General features: G+C 47.9%; 1 protein-coding gene across 2 annotated transcripts in view; it reads right to left on the bottom strand.

The window, feature by feature from the left end:
• The window catches only part of HMOX2 (heme oxygenase 2), a 45662-nt gene that overhangs the window by 14135 nt on the left and 16091 nt on the right, over positions 1-15436 (bottom strand). The window contains exons 1-4 of one of the 2 annotated variants that reach the window (XM_068243595.1): positions 12953-13056; positions 10687-10794; positions 4991-5108; positions 932-1423 (exon numbers count right to left, since the gene is read on the bottom strand). In XM_068243595.1, coding sequence (XP_068099696.1) covers positions 932-1423; positions 4991-5108; positions 10687-10781 — 705 coding nt within the window. In that variant the 5' untranslated portion in view covers positions 10782-10794; positions 12953-13056. Of the gene's footprint in view, positions 1-931; positions 1424-4990; positions 5109-10686; positions 10795-12952; positions 13057-15436 lie in introns of those variants that run through there. The other variant, XM_068243593.1, reaches the window with a different exon arrangement.

Genomic DNA, 15436 nt, shown 5'->3' with positions numbered 1-15436 from the left:
GAGCCGCACGCTGGAACGCAAGTAGGCCTCTTGTACCGGAGGGGACCCCTGGCCAGTGGCAAGGAGCGGAGCTGCGGCGAGGGCGCAGGACGGCTGCCATGGGCTGGAGGAAGCCCCAGGTCAGTAGATTATTTTTTTTTCCATCCTGGACATTCCCTTTAAAGAGACACTGAAGCGAAAAAAATATTCTCTGATAAAATGAATTAGTTGTGTAGTACCAGCAAAGAAAATATTCTCATATTTTTTTATTTTCAGTTAAATGCTTTATTTATTTATTTATTTTTTTAACATTGCATCATTCTCTAATATTTGCAGTTTACACTCTACTCAGCATTCTGAATTATTTTACAGAGCAGGCCAATGAACTTTTGAACTGTCCTCTGCAGGAAAAAAACAACACAGTGACTGACACTTGATATATTAAGCTTCAGAAGACAGAGCTCTCTGCGACTTCGAAAGTCGTGGAGCTCAATGGCTCTTTTGTATAGATAACAACTGGAGTTTAACTTCCTGTACTGGAAACAATATTAGACTCATGTCTCTGCTCTTAATGTTTTATTTCTTAGCTGTACTACACATACCAATCATTATATCATCATTTTGTTTTCGCTTCAGAGTCTCTTTAAGTACAATTCGCCCTTTGAGTTGTAGCAGGTAGCAGGGAAAAGTAATTCGGGGTCCGGCAATTGACAGAACCCGGAATTACCTGTGCGTGGGCGGTGGACTATAGCTTTGCTGCTAGGGCAGCACCCAAATCTGGCACTATGCGGCCGGCACCGAAACCACCTGTTTTGACTGTAGCATCTGATTGTTCTGATTTCAAGCCCCATGATTTTGCATCAGCTGAGCTGTAAAAGGTGGAATGCGGGGAACGGTGGAGCCTCTCCCCTCTCAGCGTCGTTTATTGAACTGGCACATGCGCAGCACTCACCGCCATGTTGAACTGGAAGGCCCGGTTGGCCTCGTCCACAATCCTGTCCTTGGTTTCCGAGTCTAGGTCCAGCGTATTCATCCGGGCCCTGTACAGCTGCTTGAACTGCTGGGCATTGGTGACGTTATCGAAGATGAAGAACTGGACCCCTTCCCCGGTGGTGGGGAGATGCAGGGCTCTCTGGGCCACCTTCTTCAGGATCTGGCCTCCGGAGAGGTCCCCCAAGTAGCGGGTGTAGGCGTGAGCCACCAGAAGTTCGGGCTGGTGCTGGCCCAGGTGGTGGATGCGATCCACGTAAGCTCTGGTGGCCTCCGAGCACTGGATGGTGTCCTCCCAGCCTTCTCCGTAGAAATACTGGAGGTCTCTCTTCAGAGCTTCTGTCCTGTGCAGTTCCTGGGGAAAGTAGAGCGGGGTGATGGCCGGGTGCTCCTTGTTCTGGTCCAGCTCCTCCTCCATGGCAGAGTAGGTGTAGTAGAGGGCAGTGGTGACCAGCTGTGCGATACAAACACAACACAAACTATATAACATGCATACATGGGGAAGAAAAAAGGGCGCATGGGAGAAAGGGCGCAGGGAATTCCCACTAGTAGAGAATCCCTATCATTAGTGATATTCAACAGTAAAATATCGGTAATATTTACCCCCTGGTGGTGCGTAACCCTAAGACCCCAAACCCTCCCCCCCCCCCCCTCACCACCACCACAGCCCGAGGCCAAAATTTACTTTCACTGGCACTAATCAGGCACCTCCGAGTGCCGAAATCTACCTTGCTTGCCGCATATAAGGGCCATTATCAAAAGCAGCGATTTGTGGCAAAGAAGGGAAATTTCGGCCCGGGAAAGCATTCGATAGCATGAGCCACCATGCGCCCAAATTTCCGTCCTTTGCCGCAAATCCTGCCTTTTATAATGGGTGCCTATGGCGGCACAGTTTTTTCCGTAAGGCCTTCTGTGCCCTTTCGGAGGGAGTGTCTTTGTTTTGGGCTAGTCCATAAAGTCCATAAAGGCCATGCCGAGAATTCCCCATGAAGAGATGGACTAGCCCAAAACCTGTCGGTAATGTCTGATTTTTGCTACCTACCGTAAGTGACAGCAACATAGGAGAAAAATAATTTATGGTTCATTTTACTCTGGGAGAAACATACTTCTTATTTCTATGCGTTATACATTTTAAGATTTTCGCGGTAGTTCCTCTTTAAATCTACTACCACAACAAAATTGTAGCAGAACAGCATGCAGTTAAACACAGCACTTTGTTCTTTAGTAGACAGCTCCTTGCTTCAGTGGGCAGCTTCTGGCTGCATCCAAGAGGTGATAACATTATCTTTTGTTTACATTCCTTTGTAATGCTGAATACACACCATGAGTTTCCGCGTCGCACGCGTCCGTCGATACGCGTCGATTCGATTATTTCCGAGCATTTCCGAGCGCATTTCGATTATTTTTAGGTCGAATGCCATGTAAAGTATGGCAAATCGACCTAACGATCCATCGAACATGTTGGAAATAATCGAATCGACGCGTATCGACGGACGCATCGAACGCGGAAACGCACGGTGTGTATCCAGCATAAGATACATTAGCAAAGTGCCGAAACTGAGCTCTCTCTGCTTCTATTATGTGTGCAGCTGAGAAGTGATCACTAGATAGATTTTAATATACAAATACAGCAGCTATGCGATACAATGCAATAGCAGCTTTCAGAGCAGATAAATTGTACTTTGGAAACCTGTAATTTGTAGACAAGACAATATTACTTGTACATAAAAGCAAATATGATAAATGTATGGGAAATAAAAAGAGCAAAACACATTTTTATTGACTGTCATATCAGAGTTTTATCCCACTGTAAGGTAAACCGAGGTGGTTTAGAAACAAAACGTGACATACTCACCTAAGAGGGAAGCCTCTGGATCCGCTGGGTTTGGTCTATCCCGCAGACGCAGTGCCGCCAAGCTCCTATACGGCGGGGAGCGCGGCCACGAAAACATATCTGACAAACTCATCAGATATATTCCAAGGGTCCGTGGGCAGCAATGGTGGGGGCGAGGACAACACAAGAAGCTTCCGGACTATCCAGGGCTTTCCCTATACCTAGGTAAGTATCATTTTTCTTTTGTAAACTGCCTCGGGTTTACCTTTAAAGCATACCTGAACTCAGAAGTCCTCTCTGCTCTAAAAGATAGGCAACAGCATAATAGCCTTTAAACAAAAACATTTCTTACAGCTGATACACATCCTGCAATACATCTGCATAAATCTACTTCCTGCTTTCACGGAAGCAGACATATAACATCTACTTCCTGCTTTCAAGGAAGCAGACATAGGGTAACATCCTATCCTTTCAAATGAGCTTATCTGCCATCTCTGCCATGGCAGTCATGTGACACAGGGGAGAGATCAGATTACAACTTGTGAATAGTCACAGGTGAGGGGGAATTAGACAGGCTCAACTCTCTAAATACAAACAGGGTGCATTTCTGTACGTTTTCTTTCTGTCCTGTGCAAGAGTTCAGCTCCACTTTAAAAAAAATATAGCTGTTCTCCTTTCCGGCACATTGAAAAGTAAAAACAAACACTTTAAGCAGCATGAGACAGATGGGGAGTGCAGCATTCTGGAGCGGCGATGTCAGTCCGCTAATAACTGTACTGAGTGATAAGGAAAGGACACAACCTGACTGACAAGTGTGATTACCATACCTCTCTAACAGGTCCGCCTCCGTTCACAACAACACTATTTATACACTATGCTGTGACTCCCAGGACCTCAACCAAATGCACACACTGCAATTATTATACCGGGTACCTCTATGCAACGCTATAATGGGGTGGGGTAATTACCTCTTCCCTTCGCGTCCTGGCGCTGCTCAGAGACCACACCTATTTCCTCAGAGACCTCCTCAGGTGTCCCATGATGGGATAGGAGGTGGGGTCTTTAGTGGTAGGAGTATGTGTGTGTGTGAGTGTGTGGAAGGTATTAAGGTTATGCTGGGGATACACGGTACGTTTCTGTACTGTGTATTGACCAGCTGATCCGGCCAGCTGATAATATTCAGCTGGTCCAATCACGCTGCTCGACCACCGCCCGCTCGATCCCCGCCGGCGGACAATGGCTGGGAATCAGGCGCCGATAAGGAAGCGCCGGCGGGGACGAGCGGGGATGCGCCGGCATCGAGCCGCTGGCTCGATCTGGCGCATAAACGCATAAAACGAGCCGTGTATGACCGGCATTATGTGTTCATGTGTGCAACATGTGTTCCCTGAGCCAATCGTGCTGCCTGGCTCCAATCAGGAGCCATGTTCATTCATGAATATGGAGAGAAAGTGTAAAAAAAACCCAAAAAACAAACACTTCCTGGTAACCAAGGACAGCGTATAGCGCCATCTAGTGGCCAAAAACCAAATGCATATGCTGTAATTATTATACCGGGTACCTCTATGTAATGCTACAATAGGGTGGGGTAATTACTTCTTCCCTTAGTGTCCTGGGGCTGCTCGTGTTCCTGGGGGTCCCTCGTCCATCAACGTATTCTACAGGATCCTCCAATCGAATGCTGTTCCAGGAAGTTTCCCCCATCGGTGATGCGCGATTATGAACTGCGCAGGATCAGTACGGAGCTGCTCTTTCAGTTTTTCAACTTGCGCCTGCGCATCCCAGAATCACGCACCGCCACTCTGAGCAACTTCCAGGAGGCGGGACCCCCTGAGACGATAAGCAGCATCAAGACACTAAGATAGAGAAAATACAGTCCACCGCGTCTTTTCTCCGTTCAGGGATACTTCAAAAAAATAAAAATAAGGCAGGAGGCCAGCGGACAAAAGGACACGTGGACAGATTCAACGCTATTAATAGAACTCCACTCACAAAAGTTCGTTTGCAATACCGTTTTTGGAGTTGAGCCAACGGATACATTTTAAAGCCACAAGCTGCCCGATTTTGGCAGACAGTGGACAGAACTCCCCCCCCCCCCCCCCCCCCCCCTGTCTGGTTACACAGCGACTGAACTGTTGTTTAGGTTCATGTGTGGCATTGTACAGCGACCGCACTACATGTACTTACCTTAAACAGCTCCCGCTTGATACGCCCTTTCAGAAACTCCTTCACAAACTTGGTATTTTCAGCCTTGTCGTGGGATTCCTTTGTCCCCTCTTTGAGGAGCTCCGATAGGTCGGTGGGCCTAGGAGAAGGCAACAAAGCATGTGAAGGATCCTAAGACATTCGCTACACAACTATACGTGCTGTATAATGGCGATGGTCACCAGATGATCACACAGGAAAACAGGACGTTGGCCAGATCAACTGCTGAGAACTCATGGACATCTTCTAAAGCAAAAAAAGGGATGTCTGGACCTCTAGAGCCTCTCAGCCTAAGATCACTAAATAAACCATGCGGAGTAAACAATGAATGCCACAATAGCAGCAAGACGCTCTGATCCGAACCGCCGCCCCCAGGCCTAACACGTGTCACGGGACACCTGCTTTCTCAGAGACCACCACCACACCCATTTCCTCAGAGACCACCTCAGGTGTCCTGTGATGGGATAGAAGGTGGGGTCTTTAGTGGTAGGAGTATGTGTGTGAAGAGTATTAAGGTTAGACACCAGGGGAGGGGGTTAAGGTTTCGTATCGGGGGGGGGGATAGGGGGCGATTACCAAAATTTTTCTATCGTGATTAAGTAGTAGAATATGAGTAATTTTGCCGATTTTATACTAGTGGCTATCTCCACCACCCTTTTTGATTGAGCCCCAGTAATTCAAACAGGATGTATTGGTGCATCCTGTCAATTATCGGCGGGTGCGTGCCCTAGTGTGTTCCCGGCGCTCACTCGCGGTGGTTCTTGTCCGGGATTGGTGAAAAGGAACATGTGTTCCATGAGCCAATCGTAGTACCTGGGAATGAATGAACATGACTCCAATCAGGGGCCATGTTCATTCACGAATATGAAAAGAAAAAAAATGTGTAAAAAAAAAAAAAAAAAAAAAGGTTACCACACGCCTTGATGAAGGGGGATCCGAAACAATTGTCAGCTAAGTTATCTTTGTGGACATACATGACCTATGGAGAGATGGACTAGCCCCAAATCTGTCAGTTATGTCAGATATCTACTTCCTACTGTAAGTGACAACATACCAGAAAAGTCATTTATGGCTCATTTTACTAAGGAAGAAACATACTTCTTATTTGTACATGTTTTAAATTTTAAGATTTTCGCCACAGTTCCTCTTTAAGGACAACTGAAGTTGGAGGGTGCCATATTTTATTTCCGTTTACACAATACCAGTTGCCTGGCTGTCCTGCTGATTTTCTGCCTCTAATACTTTTAGCCATAACCCCTGAACATGCATGCAGCAGATCAGGTGTTTCTGACATTATTGTCAGATCTGACAAGATTAGCTGCATGCTTGTTTCTGGTGTGAATCAGACACTACTGCAGCCACATAGACCAGCAGGACTGCCAGGCACCTGGTATTGTTTAACAGGAAATAAAGAGGGCAGCCTCCATATCCCTCTCACTTCAGTTGCCCTTTACTCACCTGTGGCTTCTTCCAGCCTCTAGCAGTCTGTGTTCCTTTGCTGTAGTTCCCGGCCTCTCTGTACTATCATTGGTCACAGCTGTGGTCACAGCCTTGGGGTATGTGCAGCCAGGCACTTCCATGCACCTCTCTAGATCGCACTCCCTTAGCCTGGAACATTGTGTGCTACTACTTACAGTAGTGAACTTCACCCGTGGAGAATGGAGCGATCAAAAGAGGCGCGCAGACGTTCCCGTGCATGCCCTGATCAAGAGAGGCGTGCAAACGTGCCCCCGCATGCTCAGAAGCCTGCGACTACGGCTGTGGCCGGAGATGTTAACCTATTTTAGTTCCTGGACGTAGAAACTACGTCCAGGAACCATGCGCGCTCCCGCGGCCGATCGCGCGGGTGCACGCACGCTCCCGGCCCGCGGTTCGTTAGCCAGGCAATCAGTGAATTGGGCTATGGTGCCCGATCACTGATTCCTCTTCCCCGCTGAAAAGCGATAGCTTCTCTCGGAAGCTGCGCTTTTTCTGGCTGTAGCGTCCCCCATGCGTCTCTCTAAGCATATGTTACGCTTAGGGTGACGTCATGTAAACAAACTCATGGCCGCCATCTTGTGGCCAAAAAGTAAAACTACAACTAAAAGTAAAAAAAATAAAACTCAAACACACATTTACATTATAAATCTACTGTTTACATCCCACCCTCCCAAAATTACCCAAATAAAATGTTTAATATAAAAAAACCATTACAATAAAAAAACAAACAAACATGTAAATATTTACCTAAGGGTCTAAACTTTTTAAATATCAATGTAAAGATGAAATATTTCTATATTTTTTTTATTTTAAACTTGTAAATAGTGATAGATGCAAAACGGAAAAAATGCACCTTTATTTCCAAATAAAATATTGTCGTCATACATTGTGATAGGGACATAATTTTAATTGTGTAATAACCGGGACATATGGGCAAATACAATACGTGAGTTTTAATTATGGAGGCATGTATTATTTTAAAACTGCTACAGTATACCCTCACAGAGAGCCAGGGCAGGCTTCTGCTACAGTACACCCTCACAGAGAGCCAGGGCAGGCTTCTGCTACAGTATGAAATAGTACAATATGAAAAGAAAAAAAATGTGTAAAAAAAAAAAAAAAAAAAAAGGTTACCACACGCCTTGATGAAGGGGGATCCGAAACAATTGTCAGCTAAGTTATCTTTGTGGACATACATGACCTATGGAGAGATGGACTAGCCCCAAATCTGTCAGTTATGTCAGATATCTACTTCCTACTGTAAGTGACAACATACCAGAAAAGTCATTTATGGCTCATTTTACTAAGGAAGAAACATACTTCTTATTTGTACATGTTTTAAATTTTAAGATTTTCGCCACAGTTCCTCTTTAAGGACAACTGAAGTTGGAGGGTGCCATATTTTATTTCCGTTTACACAATACCAGTTGCCTGGCTGTCCTGCTGATTTTCTGCCTCTAATACTTTTAGCCATAACCCCTGAACATGCATGCAGCAGATCAGGTGTTTCTGACATTATTGTCAGATCTGACAAGATTAGCTGCATGCTTGTTTCTGGTGTGAATCAGACACTACTGCAGCCACATAGACCAGCAGGACTGCCAGGCACCTGGTATTGTTTAACAGGAAATAAAGAGGGCAGCCTCCATATCCCTCTCACTTCAGTTGCCCTTTACTCACCTGTGGCTTCTTCCAGCCTCTAGCAGTCTGTGTTCCTTTGCTGTAGTTCCCGGCCTCTCTGTACTATCATTGGTCACAGCTGTGGTCACAGCCTTGGGGTATGTGCAGCCAGGCACTTCCATGCACCTCTCTAGATCGCACTCCCTTAGCCTGGAACATTGTGTGCTACTACTTACAGTAGTGAACTTCACCCGTGGAGAATGGAGCGATCAAAAGAGGCGCGCAGACGTTCCCGTGCATGCCCTGATCAAGAGAGGCGTGCAAACGTGCCCCCGCATGCTCAGAAGCCTGCGACTACGGCTGTGGCCGGAGATGTTAACCTATTTTAGTTCCTGGACGTAGAAACTACGTCCAGGAACCATGCGCGCTCCCGCGGCCGATCGCGCGGGTGCACGCACGCTCCCGGCCCGCGGTTCGTTAGCCAGGCAATCAGTGAATTGGGCTATGGTGCCCGATCACTGATTCCTCTTCCCCGCTGAAAAGCGATAGCTTCTCTCGGAAGCTGCGCTTTTTCTGGCTGTAGCGTCCCCCATGCGTCTCTCTAAGCATATGTTACGCTTAGGGTGACGTCATGTAAACAAACTCATGGCCGCCATCTTGTGGCCAAAAAGTAAAACTACAACTAAAAGTAAAAAAAATAAAACTCAAACACACATTTACATTATAAATCTACTGTTTACATCCCACCCTCCCAAAATTACCCAAATAAAATGTTTAATATAAAAAAACCATTACAATAAAAAAACAAACAAACATGTAAATATTTACCTAAGGGTCTAAACTTTTTAAATATCAATGTAAAGATGAAATATTTCTATATTTTTTTTATTTTAAACTTGTAAATAGTGATAGATGCAAAACGGAAAAAATGCACCTTTATTTCCAAATAAAATATTGTCGTCATACATTGTGATAGGGACATAATTTTAATTGTGTAATAACCGGGACATATGGGCAAATACAATACGTGAGTTTTAATTATGGAGGCATGTATTATTTTAAAACTATAATGGCTGAAATAATTTTTTCCGTTTTTTTCTTATTCTTCCTGTTAAAATGCATTTACAGCAAAGTGGCTCTTAGCAAAATGTACCCCCCAAAGAAAGCCTAATTGGTGGCGGAAAAAAACAAGATATAGATCAGTTAATTGTGATAAGTAGTGATAAAGTTATAGGCTAATGAATGGGAGGTGAACATTTCTCAAGTGAAACCGACGGAACGCGAATGGGTTAAGGACGGGCCTGCGACACACTGGACAGCATTGGAACTGCAGCGAGGGACCACAGAGAATCCTAGGGGATAGAAGAATCCACAGGTAGGTGAGAATTAACGTTCACATTTCAGCTCGGATGTCCTTAAAGGGAATCTGAAGTGAAAATAAACGTATGATATATTGATTTGTATGTGTAGTACTGCTAAGGAATAAAACATTATTAGCACAGATATGAGTCTCATATTGTTTCCAGTACAGGAAGAGTTAAAAAACTTCAGTTGTTATCTATGAAAAAGAGCTTCTCTGAGCTCTGCGACTTTAAGTCATGGACAGCACTGTCTTTTGAAACACTTATCTCAACCATCTCTCATCGTTTCTTCTTTGTTTATGGCTTTTCTGCAGAGAAACGCTCAACGGCTCATTAGCCTGCTCTGGTAAATCAGTTAAAATGCTGAGTGTATTGTGGAAACTGCAATTATTAGAGAATGATGCAATATTATAAAAAAAAGCCATATACCTGAAAATAAAAATAAGACACTATTTTCTTTGCTACTAAAGTTCTATTAATTATCCGTATTACACAACCAATTCATTATATACCGGTAAGTATTTTTCTGCTTCACTGTCACTTTAAAGCGGACCTGAACTCAGAACTTCCTCTCTGCTCTAAAAGATTAGCAATAGCATAATAACCTTTAAAGAGCTGATACAAATCCTGCAGTAAATCTGCAGTATGTCTACTTCCTGCTTTCATGGAAGCAGACATAAGGTTAACATTCTCTGTTTACAAATTAGCTGCTCTGCCATGGCGGAAGGGATTCCTGAGCGGACAGAGCTGAGAGATCAAATTACAGTGGTGATTAGTCCCAGATGAGGGGGAATTGGGCAGGCTAAACTCTCTAAATACATACAGGGTGCATTTCTCTGTTTCCTTTCTGACCTGTGCAAGAGTTCAGCTCCACTTTAATGTTTCACGTCAACCAAATGTAAAAACAAACAACATTCCAGCAAGTCTAGCAGCCTGGAGAGTAATTACAGAGACCATACACACGTCGGATTTTTGCGAACGACCCGTCGTTTGACCGTTCCGTCGTTCGCACGTCAAATCCGGCGTGTGTACAGACTATCGTTCGGGTGATAAGACTGGTTTTCAGCGCTGAAAACCAGTCTTATCACCCGAACGATAGTCTGTACACACGCCGGATTTGACGTGCGAACGACGGAACGGTCAAACGACGGGTCGTTCGCAAAAATCCGACGTGTGTATGGGCCTTAAGGCTGGGGAGTGTTATAATGAGCTGCTCACCTGAGTCCTGAATCTTCCTCCTCTTCCCTGGGATCAGCTCTGTACAGACTGTCCTCTCCATACTGCTGCTGGTCATCTTCCTTGTCAGGGGACATGGCTGTCACTGAGCTGCAACACAGAACATACAGTCACTGCAAGAGACAAAGGAGCACGCTGCTGCCTCTGTCACAGATGGGGCAAGCGGGAAACTAAACACACAGGGACAAAGTCATCCAGGAGGCCCTAATGAGGAGGAGAGCCAGCAAGCCTGGCAGTCTCTTCTACTGACCGTCCACCACCTAAACCACTGTCCCCAAACACAGGAACAATGTCATCCAGGAGGTTCTAATGAGGAGGAGAGCCAACATGCCTGGCCTTCTCCTCTACTGACCCTCCACCCCCAAACACACAGGAACAATGTCATCCAGGAGGCCCTAATGAGGAGGAGAGCCAGCATGCCTGACAGTCTCTTCTACTGACCCTGCACTATCTAGACCGATGTCCCCAAACAACACAGGAACAAAGTCATCCAGGAGGCTCTAATGAGGAGGAGAGCCAGCAAGCCTGGCAGTCTCTTCTACTGACCCTGCACTATCTAGACCGATGTCCTCAAACACACAGGAACAATGTCATCCAGGAGGCCCTAATGAGGAGGAGACCCAGCAAGCCTGGCAGTCTCTTCTACTGACCCTCCACCACCTAAACTACTGTCCCCAAACAACACAGTAACAATGTCATCCAGGAGGTCCTAATGAGGAGGAGAGCCAGCAAGCCTGGCCCATTCTACTCTGCTGACCCTCCACCATCTAGACCAGGGATGTCAAACCGGTCCTACGAGGGCCGAGATCCTCACACATTTTTGATACAGCTCAAATGAATTGATGGGTCTGAATCAGGAAAGGTGCGGTCCATCAGGTAGAACACATTCCTTTCTTTCTCAGTCCATCCTAAACACTGGCATGGATCTGGCCCTCCGGGCCTGGAGTTCGACACATGTGATCTAGACCGATGTCCCCAAACAAACAACACAGGAACAATGTCATCCAGGAGGCCCTAATGAGGAGGAGAGCCAGCATACCAGGCCTTCTCCTCTACTGACCACCCTCCACCACCTAAACTACTGTCCCCAAACAACACAGGAACAATGTTATCCAGGAGACCCTAATGAGTAGGAGACTCAGCATGCCTGGCCTTCTCCTCTACTGTCCACCCTCCACCACCTAAACCACTATCCCCAAACACAGGAACAATGCCATCCAGGTGGCTCTAATGAGGAGGAGAGCCAGCATGCCTGGCTGTCTCCTCTACTGACCTTCCATCATGTAATCTACTGTCCTCAAACAACACAGGAACAATGACATCCAGGAGGTCCTAATGAGGAGGAGACTCAGCATGCCTGGCCATCTCCTCTACTGACCCTCCACCACCTAAACTACTGTCCCCAAGCAACACAGGAACAATGTCATCCAGGAGGACCTAATGAGGAGGAGAGCCAGCATGCCTGACCACCCTCCATCACCCAAGTCGCTGTCCCCAAACAACACAGGAACAATGTCATCTAGGAGGCCCTAATGAGGAGGAGACCCAGCATGCCTGACCACCCTCCACCACCTAAGTCGCTGTCCCCAAACAACACAGGAACAATGTCATCCAGGAGGCCCTAATGAGGAGGACAGCCAGCATACCAGGCCATCTCCTCTACTGACCCTCCACCACCTAAACTACTGTCCCCAAACAACACAGGAACAATGACATCCAGGAGGTCCTAATGAGGAGGAAACTCAGCATGCCTGGCCATCTCCTCTACTGACCCTCCACCACCTAAACTACTGTCCCCAAACAACACAGGAACAATGCCACCCAGAAGGCTCTAATGAGGAGGAGTGCAAGCATGCCTGGCCGCCTTCTCTACTGACCCACCACCTAAACTACTGTCCCCAAACACAGGAACAATGAGATCCAGGTGGCTCTAATGAGGAGGAGAGCCAGCATACTTGGCTGTCTCTTCTACTGACCCTCCGTCACCTAAACCACTGTCCCCAAACAACACAGGGACAATGTCATCCAGGAGGCCCTAATGAGGAGGAGACCCAGCATGCCTGACCGTCTCCACTACTGACCATCCACCACATAAACTACTGTCCCCAAACACAGGAACAATGTCATCCAGGAGGTCCTAATGAGGAGACCCAGCATGCCTGGTCATCTCCTCTACTGACCCTCCACCTCTTTAACTGCTATCCCAACTTCCCTCGGAAACCAACAAAGCCAGACTATAGTGTCTCACCAGCAGTGCAGTGTGCTGCACACAGCTCTCTTCCTTCCCTTTCACCCACAGCCGCTGTTCTGGACGCCTCTGGGCTTTTGTCACGTAGGCGGCAAAACAGGTGACCAACAGCTGAACGCACCTGCTGATAAACAACTCCTGGTGCGGGACTCACATTGCTGTGTTATTGTTGCTTTGCTGGATCCAGGAAAAGATGTGACTCAGCTAATTATGCAAAGTGCTGACTCACCATCCAATAAACTGGAGGCCAGAATCTGACTGAAGGAACAAGAGCAGGGCAGGCTTCTGCTACAGTATACCCTCACAGAGAGCCAGGGCAGGCTTCTGCTACAATACACCATCACAGACAGCCAGGGCAGGATTCTGCTACAGTACACCCTCACAGAGAGCCAGGGCATGATTCTGCTACAGTAAACCCTCACAGAGAGCCAGGGCAGGATTCTGCTACAGCACACCTTCACAGAGAGCCAGGGCAGGATTCTGCTACAGTACACCCTCACAGAGAGCCAGGGCAGGATTCTGCTACAGTATACCCTCACAGAGAGCCAGGGCAGGCTTCTGCTACAGTACATCCTCACAGTGAGCCAGGGCAGGCTTCTGCTACAGCACACCTTCCCAGAGAGCCAGGGCAGGCTTCTGCTACAGTACACCCTCACAGAGAGCCAGGGCAGGCTTCTGCTACAGTACACCCTCACAGAGAGCCAGGGCAGGATTCTGCTACAGTACACCCTCACAGAGAGCCAGGGCAGGATTCTGCTACAGTATACCCTCACAGAGAGCCAGGGCAGGCTTCTGCTACAGTACACCCTCACAGAGAGCCAGGGCAGGCTTCTGCTACAGTACACCCTCACAGAGAGCCAGGGCAGGCTTCTGCTACAGTACACCCTCACAGAGAGCCAGGGCAGGCTTCTGCTACAGTACACCCTCAAAGAGAGCCAGGGCAGGCTTCTGCTACAGTACACCCTCACAGAGAGCCAGGGAAGGCTTCTGCTACAGTACACCCTCACAGAGAGCCAGGGCAGGCTTTTGCTACAGTACACCCTCACAGAGAGCCAGGGCAGGATTCGGCTACAGTACACCCTCACAGAGAGCCAGGGCAGGCTTCTGCTACAGTACACCCTCACAGAGAGCCAGGGCAGGATTCTGCTACAGTACACCCTCACAGAGAGCCAGGGCAGGCTTCTTCTACAGTACACCCTCAAAGAGAGCCAGGGCAGGACTCTGCTACAGTACACCCTCACAGAGAGCCAGGGCAGGCTTCTGCTACAGTACACCCTCACAGAGAGCCAGGGCAGGATTCTGCTACAGTACACCATCACAGAGAGCCAGGGCAGGATTCTGCTACAGTACACCCTCACAGAGAGCCAGGGCAGGATTCTGCTACAGTACACCATCACAGAGAGCCAGGGCAGGCTTCTGCTACAGTCCACCCTCACAGAGAGCCAGGGCAGGCTTCTGCTACAGTACACCCACACAGAGAGCCAGGGCAGGCTTCTGCTACAGTACACCCTCACAGAGAGCCAGGGCAGGCTTCTGCTACAGTACACCCTCACAGAGAGCCAGGGCAGGCTTCTGCTACAGTACACCCTCACAGAGAGCCAGGGCAGGCTTCTGCTACAGTACACCCTCACAGAGAGCCAGGGCAGGCTTCTGCTACAGTACACCCTCACAGAGAGCCAGGGCAGGCTTCTGCTAAAGTACACCCTCACAGAGAACCAGGGCAGGATTCTGCTACAGTACACCCTCACAGAGGGCCAGGGCAGGATTCTGCTACAGTACACCCTCACAGAGAGCCAGGGCAGGCTTCTGCTAAAGTACACCCTCACAGAGAACCAGGGCAGGATTCTGCTACAGTACACCCTCACAGAGAGCCAGGGCAGGCTTCTGCTACAGTACACCCTCACAGAGAGCCAGGGCATGATTCTGCTACAGTACACCCTCACAGAGAGCCAGTGCAGGCTTCTGCTACAGAACACCCTCACAGAGAGCCAGGGCAGGCTTCTGCTACAGTACACCCTCACAGAGAGCCAGAGCAGGATTCTACTACAGTACACCCTCACAGAGAGCCAGGGCAGGATTCTGCTACAGTACATCCTCACAGAGAGCCAGGGTAGGCTTCTGCTACAGTACACCCTCACAGAGAGCCAGGGCAGGCTTCTGCTACAGTACACCCTCACAGAGGGCCAGGGCAGGATTCTGCTACAGTACACCCTCACAGAAAGCCAGGGCAGGTTTCTGCTACAGTACATCCTCACAGAGAGCCAGGGCAGGCTTCTGCTACAGTACACCCTCACAGAGAGCCAGGGCAGGCTTCTGCTACAGTACACCCTCACAGAGAGCCAGGGCAGGATTCTGCTACAGTACACCCTCACAGAGAGCCAGGGCAGGATTCTGCTACAGTACACCCTCACAAAGAACCAGGGCAGGATTGTGCTACAGTACACCCTCACAGAGGGCCAGGGCAGGCTTCTGCTACAGTACACC

This window comes from Hyperolius riggenbachi, chromosome 7 (assembly GCF_040937935.1).
Source record: "Hyperolius riggenbachi isolate aHypRig1 chromosome 7, aHypRig1.pri, whole genome shotgun sequence".
In the NCBI taxonomy this organism is placed as follows: domain Eukaryota; kingdom Metazoa; phylum Chordata; class Amphibia; order Anura; family Hyperoliidae; genus Hyperolius; species Hyperolius riggenbachi.
The sequence above is the reverse complement of the archived record's forward strand: the minus strand, read 5'-3'. Positions and strand labels throughout refer to the sequence as shown.